The sequence below is a fragment of the Bos indicus genome, chromosome 22, assembly GCF_029378745.1.
Source record: "Bos indicus isolate NIAB-ARS_2022 breed Sahiwal x Tharparkar chromosome 22, NIAB-ARS_B.indTharparkar_mat_pri_1.0, whole genome shotgun sequence".
NCBI classification, from domain to species: Eukaryota; Metazoa; Chordata; class Mammalia; order Artiodactyla; family Bovidae; genus Bos; species Bos indicus.
In genome coordinates, this window is record NC_091781.1 from 42,358,076 (window position 1) to 42,377,073 (window position 18,998).

An 18,998-nucleotide genomic window follows, 5' to 3' on the forward strand; every position below is an offset into this window, starting at 1 on the left:
TATTTAGTAGGTGACAAACCTAGACTAATCAAGCAAAAGACAGACCACACACACACACAATGTCAGTATGAAGATGAGATGTAAAGGAAAAGGAAATAGGGAAATATTATGAACGATTTTGAACTTCCCAGGTGGCTCAGTGGATAAAAGAATCCTCCTGCAGTACAGAAGATGTAGGTTCAATTTCTGGGTTGGAAAGATCCTCTGAAGTAGGGCATGGCAACCCACTCCAGTATTCCTGCCTGGAGAATCCAGTTAACACAGGAGCCTGGCAGGCTACTATCTATAGGGCCACAAAGGATCAGACATGACTGAGGCGACTGAGCACACATGCATGTGTGAACAATTTTATACTAATAAATTTGACAATTTAGATGAAGTATGGAGAAGGAAATGGCAGCCCACTCCAGTGTTCTTGCCTGGAGAATCCCATGGACAGAGAAGCCTGGTAGGCTGCAGTCCAAGGGGTCGCACAGAGTCGGACACGACTGAAGCGACTTGGCAGCAGCAGATGAAGTAGGAAAATTTTTTCAAAGAAACAATTACTAAAACTGATACTAAAAGAAGTAGAAAATCTGAGTAGCCTTATATCTATATTTAGAAAATGAATCTGTAATTTAAAACATTGCCACAAAGAAAATCCAGGTTCGGATAGATTTATGGGTAAGTCTCACCAAACATTTGAGGAAAAATAATGCTCTTAGATAATAAGGGAGAAATAACATTTTCCAGTTCACTTAATAAAATGAGGCTAGCATAATTCTTATACCAAAACCAGGAAATGTAATTCCCAAAAGAGAACTATAAATCAGAATCACTTGTGAGCATAGACATATGGATCCTTAACATCATGACCAAGTAGTGTTTATCCAAGAATTCAAGGTTAATCTTACAATTTCATAATTAGTCAGTGTAATTTATAATGTTAACAGAATAAAGGGAAAAAATTGTAAAATCATCTCAGTGAATGTAGAAAAATCAATTGATGAAAATTCATCAGCCATTGTGATGACTCACATCAAACTATTACCAGAAGGAAACTTGTTCAGCTTGATCAAAGACCACTATAAAAACCTACAATTCAATCATATTTAATGATGAAATACTGAGTACTTACTCCTCAGATGGGGAACAAGTCAAAGATATCCACTCTGACAACTTTTGATCAGCATTGTATTCGAAGTCCCCCAGCAAGTGCAATAAGATAACAAAGAGAAATTTTATAGCATACAGATTGAAAAATAAGTAAAAATTTCTATTTTTGCAGACAACATAACCATCTTGTAGAAAATTCTAGGGAACCTACAAAAACCAAACAAAACCTAGTTAAAATAAGTGAGTTTAACAGGGTCACAGAACACAATGTCAGTATACCAAAATCAATTTTATATTTCTATATAGATGTATTCATAGCGTGGAAAATTAAAAACTTTATAAATTTTAAAGACATTTACAACAGCATCAAAAATATTCAAGAGTAAGTTTAACAAAATATATGTTAGCCTTTTACATTGAAAACTGTAAAACATTGCTTAGAAAAATTGAAGACCTAAATAAACGGGAGCACGTTGTTAATGAATGAGAAGACTATATTTGTTAAGATGCCAATACTTTTTCAGTAAATCTGTAGATTCAGTCTCATCCCAATTACAGTCCCATCAGGCTGCTGCTTTTTCTTTTTTTTTTCAGAATTTAATAAGCTACTTCTAAAATTTACAAAGAAATTCACAGGTCCAAGAATAGCCAAAACCTTTTCAAAAAGTAAAATTTATATCTCATGATTTCAAAACTTCATATAAGGTTACAGTAATCAAGATATTATATACCTGGCATAGATACCAATAAAAAGTTCAGAATACCCACACATGTATACATCAACCAAAGCATCAGAACACTTCAATAGGCAGAGAAAAAAAATTTTTTTTTGAGAACTGGAAATTCTGACTATATACAAGAAAGAAAAATGAACCTCAGCCCATACTTCATACCATTTACAAAAATTAATTTGAGATGGATTATAGATCTGAATGTAAATACAAAAAGCTACTTTAAGATATTTCTTAGGGCCCAGAAAGCATTAACCATAATTAAGAAATTAATTGACAAAATAGGCTTCAATGAAATTTAAAACTATGCATCAAAAAGATATTAATAAAATGAATAAGCAAGCCACAAAATGGGAGATGATATTCTTAATATATATAACTGACAACAGACTTATTGAGACTAGATCCTACAACTCTATAATGAAAAGACATAACTTTTTTAAGGCAAAAATAATTCAACAGAGATTTTTACAGTTGATTAAATAAGTATATGAAGAAAAGCTCTATACTATCAGTCAGGGAAGTACAAGTTAAAAAAAGTTACCTCTACTACTTCACCCACTAAGAATGGCTAAAAGAGACAAGAAATACTAAATGTTGTTGAGATGTAAAGCAATTTCATGAATGTCTAGTGTAAGTGGAAAATGGTATAACTACTTTGAAAATACCTTTGGAGGTTTCTCATAAAGTTAAATATTTGCCCTTTGATTCAACAGTTCTATTTCTTGCTGTCTATCTAAGGAAATGAAAATATGTATATACAAATTTGCATTTCACAACAGCTTTATTTATGATGGCCAAAATGTTGAAATAACTCAAAAGTCCAATAGCAGAAGACCAAACAAATGGTGCTCTATGCACAGAGTGAGGTACTACTCAGCAAAACAAGAACAAACTACCAACGCATGCATCAATACTGATGAGCCTCAGATGTTAGCCTGAGTGTGAGAAGCCATTTACTGTGATTTCATTTATATAAATAGACAAAATTAATCTACGGTAAGAGAAATTAGTGCTTTCCCTTAAAAGGTATGAATGTGGAGACTGGTTGAAAAGATGCACAAAAGATCTGTCTGGGGTGATTGAAATGTTGTGTACCTTTATGAGTTATGGTATGCAGATGTATGAGATGGTCAAAACTCATTAAACTGTATCTCAAAGTCTGCATTTCATGGTGTGAAAGTCAGAGAGCTTATATGGCTAATGTACATTGAACGTTTACCATATGCTAGAGAAGGCAATGGCAACCCACTCCAGTACTCTTGCCTGGAAAATCCCATGGGCGGGGAAGCCTCGTAGGCTGCAGTCCATGGGGTCGCTAGGAGTCGGACACGACTGAGCGACTTCACTTTCACTTTTCACTTTCCTGCATTGGAGAAGGAAATGGCAACCCACTCCAGTGTTCTTGCCTGGAGAATCCCAGGGACGGCAGAGCCTGATGGGCTGCCGTCTATGGGGTCGCACAGAGTCGGACACGACTGAAGCGACTTAGCAGCAGCAGCAGACACTATTAGAAGTGCTTACATGTATTTAAACATTTAGTCCTAACAGACTCTATGAGAGATGCGTCATTATTATCACCATTTTACAAATAAGGAAAGAGAGACAGAGAGAACACATAACTGCAAAGATTATATAACTAGTAAGTGGTAGAACTGGAATCCAAATCCAGACAGTTTGGCTCTAGAGCCCAAATTCTTGCATCCCTGGGAGCAATATATTTAAAAGGTGTTGTCACTAGAGGTTAACTGGAAAGAGTTGCCAGATTAAGAAACAGAATATAGTTCAAATTTTTTTAAGTATTTCAGAGTAATGAAATTAAATCTCAAGATGTGACCATGTGACTGGATTAAGGAGTAAAGAGGAGAGGAAGACTTTTGAAGGAAAGGCGGTTAAGGGACTTTTAGTGTGTCGAACAGTATATCAGAAGGTAAGATGAGCCTGGTCCCAGTGTTTTCCAAGAATGTGTATAGGATGGTGTGGTTTTACTCAAGTGTGTGTTCTCAAGTGGTATGTCTGAGGAGGTATAAGGAGTGAGTGGAGGGTGATGTGAAGCTGAAAGGATGGAAGGGCCTGTCTGTGCAATGCCTCAGGTTTCAAAGAAGGTAGGGTTTCACAGTCAGAAGAGCAGACTTTCTCCCAGTGCCACGGTCCCATGGCTTCAGAACTGAAGGCTGTAGAACCACAGGTAAACTCCATAAGTGAACTTCAACTCTAGACGAAGGAGAAGTAATACCTCAGAGAAAAGCCAGGTTTCATTTAAAGTAAAGTGTGTAGGACTGTTAAACTGTATGTGTGTTCAGTCATGTCCAACTCTTTGCAGCCTCATAGACTGTAGCCCACCAGTCCCCTCTGTCTATGGGGTTTCCCAAGCAAGAATACTGGAGTGGGTTGCCATTTCCTTCTCCAGGGAATCTTTCAAACCCAGGGATCAAACCCAAATCTCTTGCATCTCTTGAACTGGCAAATGGATTATTTACCACTCACTAGTGCCATGTGGGAAGCTCGTAGGACCCTTAAAAGAATATAGAGAATATAAGTACTTTTCAGTAGCATGGATTTCTAAGGGCACAGTGAAAGGGCGACTTGAGGATTAGCAAGAGATTGATGGGACAGCTATTTGAGGAAGAGAGAGCTTGCTGAAGGAGGGTAGGAATTGGGAGGTAGGAATTGATTGCTGAACAGGTATAGTGATGGTACTTCTGCAAGGAACTTGGTTTTTGTTGATGCAGTCATGAGCTACATTGGCAGCCCCAAATCCCAGTCCTCAACTACATGCTTTCCATATTAAGGGGTTGCAGTGACTTGCTTTTCATGGGGAAATTACTTTTAATTAGTAATAGGTAATTACTTCTCCTGCCCATGTGGAAATTACTATTTCAGTCTCTCAGCTTGCATCACTTAATAAACACAATATGTTGATAAAAAAGATGGACAAAGTCATTGTAAGCAAATTTTCTGTTGACAAGTTAAAACTGAAGTGAAAAATTATTTTAAAAGGCACAAGAATAAAAGTATTAAAAGCTTCTTTTTTTGTTATTTTGGGAGCATGAAAACAGAAAGAAGTTCTAAAATTCTGGAAAGAGATGTACTTTAGAATTGCTGGGTTACAAAATTGTAGTTTTTTGTTTGTTATTTCTTTTTAGCAAGGCATTGCTGGCTAGCTTTGTGTACTGTTAACAATCAAAAAAATTCAGGGACAACCAAGAGCTTATTATTGCATGCATTGAGTGTGTGTGTGTGTGTGTGTGTGTGTTTCACCAATACAGTGAAGCCATATTGCCAAAACATTTCAGTAAAAACTAGAAGTTAAATTCTTTGAATCATGATTTCACCCTTTGCCAGTCAATTCTTTCATGGAAAATTCCATGTTGAAATTAAATAGCATAAACTCTCTTATTAATCCAAGCAACAAACTAAGCAGAACTGTCTGTTCTCTATCAAGAATTGTGTTTTTCCTGTGTTTATTTCTCAAGGACCTGTAATTGTAAATATTTTATATCAGGAGCTCTTCCTTGCTGGACTAGAGTTTCACATAGGGGTAAAGTGATTAGAGATCAAGAAAATGTCAGAAAAGGGGGATTTTAAGTGTGAATGATCCCCAGTGATAATGAAAATATTTTATAAAGATCAACTGTAATTCAGATAGTCCACCTGTTGGTAGCAGAGAACTCAGAACACTTTTCCATAACTTCAGAAAATATATCACAGAAATGATAAAAATAATGATTTATTTGTGAAAGCTTATGAAAATTGTAACCTTTCCAAATATCAGCTTCAGATCAGATCAGATCAGTCGCTCAGTCGTGTCCGACTCTTTGCGACCCCATGAATCGCAGCACGCCAGGCCTCCCTGTCCATCACCAACTCCCGGAGTTCACTCAGACTCACATCCATAGAGTCAGTGATGCCATCCAGCCATCTCCTCCTCTGTCGTCGCCTTCTCCTCCTGCCTCCAATCCCTCCCAGCATCAGAGTCTTTTCCAAAGAGTCAACTCTTCGCATGAGGTGGCCAAAGTACTGGAGTTTCAGCTTTAGCATCATTCCTTCCAAAGAAATCCCAGGGCTGATCTCCTTCAGAATGGACTGGTTGGATCTCCTTGCAGTCCAAGGGACTCTCAAGAGTCTTCTCCAACACCACAGTTCAAAAGCATCAATTCTTCGGCGCTCAGCCTTCTTCACAGTCCAGCTCTCACATCCATACATGACCACAGGAAAAACCATAGCCTTGACTAGATGAATCTTTGTTGGCAAAGTAATGTCTCTGCTTTTGAATATGCTATCTAGGTTGGTCATAACTTTCCTTCCAAAAAGCAGGCAACAAACCTCTATTTCTTCTAACCAAGGAAGATTTGTGAAAGTTATCCTCATCTTTTCCAAGAACTACTCCCATCTGTACTTCTAAAAGATAGATTCAGTAAATAACTTATCAGTACTTACACATTTATGAGGTTTGTTGAATGATGATAAAGTGAAAGACTGAAAATATGTGTGCAGGCATGTATTTATATGCTTATCTTTATATACGCTTACACACATATGCATACCATTATTTGTTGAGTACTTTTCATGAAGCATTAATCTAGGCAGAGGAAATAAAAGCAGTTTGATTTGGGATGTATAAAAAGTGTGTAAATCACACCTGAAATCCAAGCAACAAAACCAAAGTAAACAAGTAGGACTACATCAAACTAAAAAGCTTCAGCACAACAAAAGAACACATTAACAAAATGAAAAGACAACCTATGAAATAGAGAAAAAAATCTGCAAACCATACATCTGATAAGCAGTTAATGTCAAAAATATATGAAGAACTCATATAACTCAATAGCAAAAAAAAAAAAATCAGTTAAAGTGGGCAGGGAGAAAGCAATGGCACCCGACTCCAGTACTGTTGCCTGGAAAATTCCATGGATGGAGGAGCCTGGTGGGCTGCAGTCCATGGGGTCGCTAAGAGTCAGACATGACTGAGCGACTTCACTTTCACTTTCCACTTTCATGCACTGGAGAAGGAAATGGCAACCCACTCCAGTGTTCTTGCCTGGAGAATCCCATGGACGGAGAAGCCTGGTAGGCTGCAGTCCATGGGGTCGCACAGAGTTGGACACGACTAAAGCGACTTGGCAGCAGCAGCAAAGTGGGCAAAGGGCCTAAATAGACATTTTTCCAAAGCAGATATACAATAGACCAACAGATACACGGGGAAATGTTCAACATCACTAGTCACTAAGGAATTGCAAATTAAAACCACAATGAGACATCAACTCCTACTGTTAGAATGGATATCATCAAAAAGACAAGAGATAAATATGTATAAATGTAGAGAAAAGGGAACCCTTGTGCACTGTTGATAAGATTATAAATTGGTATAGCCATGTGGAAAACAGTACGGAGGTGCCTCAAAAACTTAATAGAACTTCCAAATGATCCAGCATTCCACTTCTGGGATGTAGTCAAAGCAAACAGTAGCACTAACTTGAAAAGATATCTTCACCCCCATAGTCACTGCAACATTATTTACAACAGCCAAGACATGGAAACAACCTAAGTGTCCATTTGTGGATGAATAAAGATGCTGTGGTATATATGTACAATGGGATATTTTTCAGCCATAAGAAAGTGAGAAAATCCTACCCAATGCAAAAACATGTATGGACCTTGAAGACATTATATGCTAAGTGAAATAAGTAATATAGGACAAATACTGAATGACCTCACTTACATGTGGAATCTAAGCAAAACAACAACAAACTCATAGAAAAGACATCAGACACAGACTAGACACAGTGGGAGGCAGGGGTGGGCACTTCTATCTTAACCGTAGGGATGATATTTTTCCACATTTTGTTATGATCCACACAGTCAAAGGCTTTAGCATGGGCAATAAAGCAGAAGTAGATGTTTTTCTGGAACTCGCTTTTTCGATGATCCAACAGATGTTGGCAATTTGATCTCTGGTTCCTCTGCCTTTTCTAAATCCAGTTTGAACATCTGGAAGTTCACGGTTCACGTACTGTTGAAGCTTGACTTGGAGAATTTTGAGCATTACTTTACTAGAGTGTGAGATTAGTGCAATTGTGCGGTAGTTTGAGCATTCTTTGGCATTGCCTTTCTCTGGGACTGGAATGAAAACTGACATTTTCCAGTCCTGTGGCCACTGCTGAGTTTTCCAAATTTGCTGGCATATTGAGTGCAGCACTTTCACAGCATCATCTTTTAGGATGAGGTATTTTGAAATAGCTCACCTGGAATTCCGTCACCTCCACTAGCTTTGTTCGTAGTGATGCTTTCTAAGGCCCACTTGACTTCACATTCCAGGAAGTCTGGCTCTAGGTCAGTGATCAGACCCTCATTTATCTGGGTCATGAACATCTTTTTTGTACAGTTCTTCTGTGTATTCTTGCCACTGCTTCTTAATCTCTTCTGCCTCTGTTAGATCCATATCATTTCTGTCTTTTATTGTGCCCATCTTTGCATGAAATGTTCCCTTGATATCTCTACTTTTCTTAAAGAGATCCTAGTCTTTCCCATTCCATTGTTTTCCTCTATTTCTCTGCATTCATCACTGAGGAAGACTTTATCTCTCCTTGCTATTCTTTGGAACTCTGCATTCAGATGGGTATATCTTTCCTTTTCTCCTTTGCCTTTCACTTCTCTTCTTTTCATAGCTGTTTGTAAGGCCTCCTCAGGCAACCATTTTTGCCTTTTTGCATTGCTTTTTCTTGGGGATGGTCTTAATCAATGTACAATGTCACGAATCTCCATCCATAGTTCTTCAGGCACTCTGTCTATCAGATCTAATTCCTTGAATCTGTTTGTCACTTCCATTGTATAATCATAAGGCATTTGATTTAGGTCATACCTGAATGGTCTAGTTTACTTTCTTCAATTTAAGTCTGAACTTGACAATAATGAGTTCATGATCTGAGTCACAGTCAGTTCCCAGTCTTGTGTTTGCTGACTGTATAGAGCTTCTCCATCTTTGGCTGCAAAGAATATAATCAGTCTGATTTTGGTGTTGACCATCTGGTGATATCCATGTGTAGAGTCTTCTCTTATGTTGCTGGAAGAGGGTGTTTGCTATGACCAGTGCATTCTCTTGGCAAAACTCTGTTAGCCTTTGCCCTGCTTCATTCTGTACTCCAAGGCCAAGTTTTCCCGTTACTCCAGGTATTTTTTTACTTCCTACTTTTGCATTCCAGTCTGTATAATCAAAAAGACATCTTTTTGAATTATTAGTTCTAGAAGGTCTTGTAGGTCTTCATAGAACTGTTCAATTTAACTGGACATGGAACAACAGACTGGTTCCAAATCGGGAAAGGAGTACATCAAGGCTGTATATTGTCACCCTGCTTGGATGAAGCACAAGCTGGAATCAAGATTGCTGGAAGAGATATCAATAACCTCAGATATGCAGATGAAACCACCCTTATGGCAGAAAGCAAAGAAGAACTAAAGAGCCTCTTGATGAAAGTGAAAGAAGAGAGTGAAAAAGTTGGCTTAAAACTCAACATTCAGAAAACGAAGATCATGGCATCTGGTCCCATCACTTCATAGCAAATAGATGGGGAAACAGTGGCTGACTTTATTTTTCTGGGCCCCAAAATCACTGCAGATGGTGATTGCAGCCATGAACTTAAAAGACGCTTACTCCTTGGAAGGAAAGTTATGACCAACCTAGACAGCATATTAAAAAGCAGAGATATTACTTTATCAACAATGGTCCGTCTAGTCAAGGCTATGGTTTTTCCAGTAGTCATGTATGGATGTGAGAGTTAGACTATAAAGAAAGCTGAGTGCAGAAGAATTGATGCTTTTGAACTGTGGTGTTGGAGAAGATTCTTGAGAGTCCCTTGGACAGCAAGTTGATCCACCCAGTCCGTCCTAAAGGAAATCAGTCCCGAATATTCATTGGAAGGACTGATGTTGAACCTGAAACTCCAATACTTTGGCTACCTGATGCAAAGAACTGACTCATTTGAAAAGACCCTGATGCTGGGAAAGATTGAAGGCAGGAGGAGAAGGGGAAGACAGAGGATGAGATGGTTGCACGGCATCACTGACTCAACGGACATGAGTCTGAGTAAACTCCACGAGTTGGTGATGGACAGGGAGGCCTGGCGTGCTGCAGTCCATGGTGTTGCAAAGAGTCAGACACGACTGAGCAACTGAACTGAACTGAACTGAGGGTTGTCATGTACAACATGATGACTGCTGATGAACTATAGTAAAGCTGTTAAGACAGTAGATCCTAAGAGTTCTCATCACAAAAAGAAATCTTTTTCCATTTTACTGTATCTGTGTGAAATGATGAATATTAACTAAACCTGTTGTAGTAATCAGTTCACAATACAAGTGAATCAAACCATCAAGCTGCACAGCTGAAACTTGTACAGTGATGTCAGTTATTTCTCAGTAAAGCTGTATGGGGGGAGAAAAGCATTTAGTAGGTAAGGGCCTGGTTTCCTGTACTCACAGTGTGTGAAGGAAGTGGACTCCAATTACAAGCAGAGCTGGCAGAGTCCAGTGGGGTCTTCAGATGCAGCCAACTGGAGAGTTCATCTAAGCAGAGAATAAAGGGGCAGGTTCCTGAGAAAAAAAATTGCCCAGCACATTCCCATGCCTCCCTGGCCCTGGAAATGCTTATTAATTGCTCAAAACCAAACTCAGATGTCACCTCCAAGCATTTTCTAAATGTAGAGAGACTTAAAATATTTATTTCAAAAAAGAGATAATTTTAAAAGCAGTTATTAACTGTGGAAATATGAAGAACTTGTATAGGGGGAGAAGGTAATCATAGAGCTACACTTGGTTCAGGTTTCATAATAGTTACATAGTCACAATAAAGAGAACACAGAATATATATTTTAAAGAAAAGGGAGAAAGAGAATGAGAGATAATTATCTTGGGAGGAAGAAGTCGGAAATTAAGGTGTGTAAATGAGCTAAAAGTCTTATTTACCGTAATAAGTCAGCAGATAAATGTCCAAAATTGATGAATCGAGAAGTATTATTTAAAAATACAATGAGAAGGAATGGTTAAGAGTTGACAGTATGATTGGATGAGTGAAAAAGTGACAGAGGGCTACATTTTGTGTAAAACTATTGGCACTATATTTAACTTATATTTGCATACACTGTCATGATAAAAAAAAATTTTTATTTTTTTAAAAGAAGCCTTTCTTGAACATCCCCACCTTCCCGCCCTCTGTACTCACTGTACATAACAGATGCCACATGTCTGATTTCCTTCCCAGACTGGAAGGAGTTTTATTCAGTGCTCTATCCTTGGAGCTATGCCCAGTGTCTCAACACCTGATAAGCATGTAGCACCTATATGAAGGCTTCCCTGGTGGCTCAGTGGTAACGAATCCACCTGCCAAGCAGGAGATGTGGGTTTGATCCCTGGGTTGGGAAGATCCACTGAAGAAGTAAATGGCAACTCACTCCTGTATTTTTGCCTGGAGAATCCCATGGACAGAGGAACCTGGCAGGCTACAGTCCATAGGGTCACAAAAGAGTCAGACACAATTTAGTGACTAAACAACAACAACCTATGAAAGAGAATGGATAAATGTGATTACTAATGGGACAAACCAGCTGAAAGATTGAAATTGGGGCATAATGTTAAATTTTTAAGGAGTAGGACCAAAATTTGTAACGATAATCATAATGAAAAGGAAAAGTTAAAATTTCACGTAACCTCCAGCCTCTGTAACTCAGCTTGCTCCTTGCAAAGTCTGGATCACTTAGGTCACATAGTCTCAGAAAGTGCGGACTTAGAATACTACAGTCTGGAACTTATCTTACTCACCCTTGTCCTGCTCTTTGCAATTGCCCAGCCCCTGCAAACTTGGTTAATCATGCCTGTCCATGTAAAGGTCAAGCATCCCCCTCCGCATCTTGATCACTGTTCCTTAAACCAGCCTATTAGCAGCTAGTGTTGCCCACTGGAGTAGGTCTATAAAAACTCTGTAACCCTTTTGTTCAGGGCTCAGAGCTTAGAGTGTTAACTCTCTGGGCCCGCTGGCATAATAAACCTGAGTTCTTCAACTCTTCAAGTGTGGTGTTTGGTTTCTCAATTACTGGTTTCTGCAACAATAATACTTGTATAATAATATTAATAATTATTGTTAGATAGCTGAAAACCCCAAAACTTCCATACAGCGTGCTTTTACCAAGCCATAGTGTTTCGCCATATGGCATACATACTGAATTTGTCCCGTGCATTTCACTTCCTATGCTAGCACTTCATGCTTAAATGACTGATGGGAACTAACTGGTCTGCCTCTGTCTGTCTGTATTCTACCTCAGCCTTCTCCCCCAGTACCCTTTTACCGCCCCAAATATTCCTTCACTGAGGTTAATTCAGACTTCCCAGTTACCCTACTTTTCTTACATTCTCCTTCAAGAACCACAGTGGCACTTGACCCTCTGCAGTCCACATTTCTCTTCTTGATCTTCCAACAACTCCACAACCTGGCCTCAGGGCCCTATCCCACATTACTTCCCACATCTTCCGGGAGAGTGCCTCCTGCTTGTTAGGCCAGCCTCGTTTTATTACACTCAGTCCTACCTCCTACCTTTCATTACACCAGGCTCCTTTCCCCCAAAAAAGATCAGAACGGTCCCATCACCTGGAAATACGATGTTACTGTTGAGACATCTGCAAAGAAAATAATTTTCCATGTTTAATCAATATTTTACTGCACTCTTTTTTACTCTTGTACTGTGGAAACAAACTCAGATTCTCAACCATATTAAAACCAAGACTCTTAAATGGAATTTGACTTTTAAAATGACATTATATTTCCTTTGTCAATTAATATATATCTTGATTTTGATAATTAATAAAATAGACCTTATATAAAATGTGCTTCTAAGCAGATAACGGAAGAGCCTATTATAAGCACAGACCATTTTAAATACTGCTTTTCTTTTAACTTCAAAAATTCTCTTTTCTGCTTTTGTCCTGCAGTTTTAAATGTCTTAATTTTTTACTAAATGATTATTTTCTCTTTTTCTTTAACTCAGTAAGACCATTTAGAGAATTCATCTGCTGAAGTATTGAGGGTTCTAATTGTTTAATGGACAGAAATTAGGCCCTGCAAGAGTACTTTAAAAACTGGCAAATACAAGGCATAATTACAGATTCCTTAGAAGAATCTATTTCTGTACAATAGGTTAATTGGTAAGTAGACAGCACTGGCCACACTTTAGACCCAGTTTCCAATTTCAATTTCATCTGTGCTTTTTTAAAAAACAAATATAAGTGGCTAATTGTGATCAAATTAGTCCTCTTGAAGGAACAATTGGCTACTTATCTCTGATTTTCAAAATTTAAGTGGTCTAAACCATCTGCAGTTAACTGCCTACAAATCTAGGGTTATTTCTCTTAAGTTGTCAAAGCCTTGATTCATGATAGGAACTCTGTAGCCAGGTAACCAATGTGTAGTTCATAGTATGATGATTTCTTTGGAAGAATCAAAATAGTTTTTAAGAAAATTGAAGCCAAAACAGATAGATTTACCTAAAGGGAAAAATTGGTTTTGGGGCTGGTTGACCCGGTTGATTGCCTCAAATCGCTGAACTTTCCACTTTTAAGATGGCTTCTTCATTTATGTGATTGTAAAAAGTACTTACTCCTCTTTCCCTTTTTAATTTTAGTGGTGCAATCTATGCATTGACTTGGTGGCATTTACCAATGAAATATTCAAAGGAGCAGTTTTCCAGTCACTGGATGGAATTACTGTCTCAGCGAACTGTAAGCTACGAAAGATCTTCACTTTAAAATACAAGCCTCAAGACACTGCTGATAAAGATGGTATGTTCAAACTACTATCAAGATTTTTTAGTTCTCCAGTTTTTAAAAAAGATAGACATGTCTTTGGAAAGTAAGAGTATAAGGTGTTTTTCTTTTTTTTTAATTTATCTTTATTTAATTGTGGAAAGAACATTTAACATGAGGTCTATCTTAACAAATTTTATTGTTAATGAATGTTATTTTGACTATAGTTACAGTGTTATACAGCAGGTCTCTAAAGCATATTCATCTTGACTGAAATAATAATAATAGTTTTCTAATGATCATGGTAAGATAGAAGGATGGCTGAGATATTCCTCATATGATTTTTAAAGAGACTGGAAATATATACAGTAACTACTCACTAAATTGTTAATAACTGTACTCTGCAGGAAACAGAGCCATCTAGAATTCATAAGGCAGTACAAACTATCCTGCTAAGATATCTTAAACAACTAAAATATTGAGGGACTACTATTGCTTCTTTTTATTTTCATCTGGGATTACTTTTAACAAAATCAATTCTCCTAGAAGCCCAGGAAATAGGACTGCACATTAGATGGCAAAAGTGATTTCTTAGAAGTTTATATTGTAGACTTTAGATTTGTGCTGCATCTGGATGAGTGTTTGTGGAACAGAACACTGTGCCTATAAATTCACTTGGTAATAAAACACAGCAATGCATTTACAGCTCCCCAAAGAGATCAAAAGCCAGGAAGTATGGCTAGTCATCTTATATACCACTTAAAGGCTGTACAAGAAAGTCAAAGATTTCATTAAAAAAAAAATAGTACCCAGTTAATAAGAAAATTCAAAATTTATAGAAATATAGATAAATTTGGGTGAATTCCATATCAGATCATAAGAGGTAAATGATAACCTAATTGAAATTTTTAATAAATGTAAGGATAAAGTGTATCAAAACTTGACAGATTAAATACATGTTTTTGTCTCTGATTCTTTCTAAAGCTGCAATAAAATTATAACATGGGAATAAAAATGGTATAAACCCACCAGGGTGAAGAGGAGACAACAAAACATAAAAGATGTTCGTAAATTTTGTCAGATTGAGACGTGACAACTGAAAAGAGCAGAGAAGGCTGAAACTTTTAGTTTTACAGGGGGATTTACCCGTAAGATTCATAGCATAGAACCTCGGGAGATGAAGAACTGACTGTCCTTAGGAGAGGGTTCAATACAAAGACATAGGAAGATCCTGTACTCACTTCCTCCCCTGGACACAAGAAATCTACAGCTGCATTTGGAATGAATCTCTTGGAAAGGGACCTTCAAATTGGAAGAATAGCAACTCCACAACAAAGGATTTAAACAGCCTCAAAGCTATGAGTGAATGAAAAGTGAAAGTCGCTCAGTCAAGTCCAGCTCTTTGTGACCCCATGGCCTGTACAGTCCATGGAATTTTCCAGACCAGAATACTGGAGTGGGTAGCCTTTCCCCTTTCCAGGAGATCTTCCCAACCCAGGGATTGAACCCAGGTCTCCTGCATTGCAGGTGGATTCTTTACCAGATGACCCACAAGGGAAGCCACAAAGGTATGAGAGGCAGAGATAAAGTCTCCCCCCAGGGGAAAAGAACTACACCCCAGCCACAGCAATGTACAAATGGGAAAGGTCACAGAGCTATGGACCTTTCCCCTGAGGAAAAGGATATCTGAGCTCCAGGCCAGGAACCCAGCCCCTAGGTCCTGTATAGGAGAGGTGAGCCCCTAAACTAACTGACTTTGAAAACCAGTGGGGAGTATGTCCAGGAAAACTATAGAACTGCAGGGATGAGAAGTCCACTCTTAAAGAGCTTCCTTCAGACCTACTAGACCCCAAAACCAGTTGACCCACAGGACACAAACACCAGTTGAAAAGTGCCTGGATCATAGGTGAAGGGGTCCTACTTACTAACCTTGAAACATATGCTGGAGAGTCAGAAACTAGCTGGAATAATCTCCCAGGTGTGAAACTCTAGCAATAGACCTTTCTGTGATCTCAGGCTACTTTGTAATATCAGAACTGTCAAGCACCATTTTGGAATTCTCTCTCTCGTCTATTACGCCAGTGTGTCTGCCCTGCTGGGAGCCTCAGCCTTAGGGCTGTGTTTTGACTGGGCACTGCTTCCAGTCTGGGGACCAGCTCCACCCACAGCCACAGCCCTGCCAAAACTGGAAGGCACACACAGCCCAAATAGTTGGGCAGACCCTTGAATTCTTGGCTCTGGTGGAAAACAAGGTTGTGCTCCTGAGCCCCACTGAACTGAACCTTCAGTTCAGTCACTCAGTAGTGTCTGACTCTTTGCAACCCCATGAATCGCAGCACACCAGGCCTCCCTGTCCATCACCAACTCCCAGAGTTCACTCAAACTCATGTCGATCGAGTCGGTAATGCCATCCAGCCATCTCATCCTCTGGCGTCCCCTTCTCCTCCTGCCCCCAATCCATCCCAGCATCAGAGTCTTTTCCAGTGAGTCAACTCTTCACATGAGGTGGCCAAAGTACTGGAGTTTCAGCTTTAGCACCATTCCTTCCAAAGAAATCCCAGGGCTGATCTCCTTCAGAATGGACTGGTTGGATCGCCTTGCGGTCCAAGGGACTCTCAGGAGTCTTCTCCAACACCACAGTTCAAAAGCATCAATTCTTCAGCGCTCAGCCTTCTTCACAGTCCAACTCTCACATCCATATATGACCACAGGAAAAACCATAGCCTTGACTAGATAGACCTTTGTTGGCAAAGTAATGTCTCTGCTTTTGAATATGCTATCTAGGTTGGTCATAACTTTGCTTCCAAGGAGTTAATTTCATGGCTGCAGTCACCATCTGCAGTGATTTTGGAGCCCAGAAAAACAAAGTCTAACACTGTTTCCCCATCTATTTGCCATGAAGTGATGGAACCAGATGCCATGATCTTTGTTTTCTGAATGTTGAGTTTTAAGCCAACTTTTTCACTCTCCTCTTTACTTTCATCAAGAGGCTTTTTAGCTTCTCTTCACTTTCTGCCATAAGGGTGGTGTCATCTGCATATCTGAGATTATTGATATTTCTCCCAGCAATCTTGATTCCAGCTTGTGTTTCTTCCAGCCCAGCATTTCTCATGATGTACTCTGCATATAAGTTAAATAAGCAGGGTGACAATATACAGCCTTGACATACTCCTTTTCCTATTTGGAACCAGTCTGTTGTTCCATGTCCAGTTCTAACTGTGGCTTCCTGACCTGCATATAGGTTTCTCAAGAGGCAGGTCAGGAAGTCTGGTATTCCCATCTCTTGAAGAATTTTCCACAGTTGATTGTGATCCACACAGTCAAAGGCTTTGGCATAGTCAATAAAGCAGAAATAGATGTTTTTCTGAAACTCTCTTGCTATTTTGATGATCCAATGGATGTTGGCAATTTGATCTCTGGCTCCTCTGCGTTTTCTAAAACCAGCTTGAATGTCAGGAAGTTCACGGTTCACGTATAGCCTTGTGGGTTTCATTACATAGAAACAAACAGAATTAAGCAAAATAAGAAGACGGGAATATGTTCCAAATGAAAAAATAAGACAAAACCTCGGAAAAAGAAATAAAGGAAACAGAGATAGGCAGTCTCCTGGCAGAGTTCAATGATGATCATAAAGTTGCTCATTAATTTTGGAAGAAGAATGGTTGAACAGAGTGAGAACTTCAACAGAGAGATAGAAAATAAAAGAAAGTACCAAAGAGAAGTAATAACTGAACTGAAAAATACACTAGAGGAGTTCAACAACAGATTGGATGAGGCAGCAGAAGGAATCAAGAAGCTAAGACAAAGCAATGAAAGTCACCCAGACAGACTAGCAAAATGACAAAGAATTTTAAGAGGTGAAGATACCTTGAGAGACCTTTGGAACAGCATCAAGTGAAATAACATTCCTATTAGAGTCCCACAAGAGGAGAGAGGGGCAAAAAAAATTATTTGAAGAAATAGTGGCTGAAAATTTCCCTAATACGGGAAAGGAAATAGACATCCAGATCCAGGAAGCACAGAGTTCCAAATAAGTTGAAACCAAAGAGCCACACACACCAAGATACATGATAATTAAAATGATAAAAATTAAGGATGAGAGAAAATCCTAAAAGCAGCAAGAGAGAGAAAAAAAAACTTGTTACATACTAAAACCCACAGGCTATTAGATGTTTTAACATAAACTGTGCAGACCAGAAGAGAGTAGCTTAACATATTCAAAGTGCTAAAAGGAAGAAAGTTCAACCAAGAATTATTAACAAGGTTATTGTTCAGAATTAAAGAAATCAAGAGTTTCCCAGATAAACAGAAGTTAAAGCAATTCATCAACACTAAACCAACCCTGCAAGAAATATTGAAGAGACTTCTGTAAGCTGAAAAGAAATAGCACTAATTAATAATAAATTTTTAAAAAAGAAACACATGAAAGTAAGAATCTGACGATTATTGTTGTACAGTCGCTAAGTCACGTCCAACTCTTTGAGACTCTGTGGACTGTAGCCTGCCAGGCTCCTCTGTCCATGGAATTTCCCAGACAAGAATACTGGAGTGGGTTACCATTTCCTTCTCCATTGGATCTTCCTGACCCAAGAATCAAACTGCATTTCCTGCATTAGCGGGTGGATTATTTTACCACTGAGCTACCAGGGAAGCCCCCCCGCCCCAAAAATCTCACTCGAAAAGATAAATATATAATAAAGGTAGAGGGTCAGTCACTTATAAAGTAAGCATGAAACTTAAAAGACAAAAAACTAAAATATATTGTTCCAAAAATAGTAAAATTAACATGTTAGGAAAAACCCCAAACAATCTTTTTGGCCAACCTAATATGTCCTGTAGGTTTTGATAAATCAATAATGACATGTATCCACCATTGCAGCATGATACAGAATAGTTTCATTGCCCTAATTACTGTTGCAATGGGGAGACCTGGGTTTGATCCCTGGGTTGGGAAGATCCCCTGGAGAAGGGAATGGCAACCTACTCCAGTATTCTTTCCTGGAGACTCCCCATGGACAGAGGAGCCTGGCAGGCTACAGTCCATGGGGTTGCAAAGAGTCGGACATGACTGAACGACTAAGCACACAGCACAATTTCTATAGTACAGTGCCTTTCAAGGAAGGATGGAAAAGAGGGATGATTTTAAAAGGAAATGTACAAGAGATGTCATGTAATAAGAATTCAAGAATTTGGTGACTTGCTCTGTTGATATCTGTATTACAGTAAGTGATGAATGTCCCTTTGTCTTTCTTACTGAAGGATGGGTCATTGCCTTCTGCAAAAACAGATTAGTTGGTCATAGCATTGAGACTTTTATCCAAGGAAAATTTTGTATGTGTTTCTTACATTCCATTCTCAGGTTCAGTTTTAAAATATCATATTAAA

At 38.7% G+C, this 18,998-nt stretch overlaps 1 protein-coding gene across 5 annotated transcripts in view; it reads left to right on the forward strand.

Annotated features, from left to right (window-relative positions):
* The window catches only part of CFAP20DC (CFAP20 domain containing), a 268,987-nt gene that overhangs the window by 117,777 nt on the left and 132,212 nt on the right, over nt 1–18,998 (forward strand). For all 5 annotated transcript variants that reach the window (XM_070776415.1, XM_070776414.1, XM_070776416.1 and 2 more), the window contains exon 6: nt 13,493–13,649. In XM_070776415.1, coding sequence (XP_070632516.1) covers nt 13,493–13,649 — 157 coding nt within the window. The remainder of the gene's footprint in view (nt 1–13,492; nt 13,650–18,998) is intronic.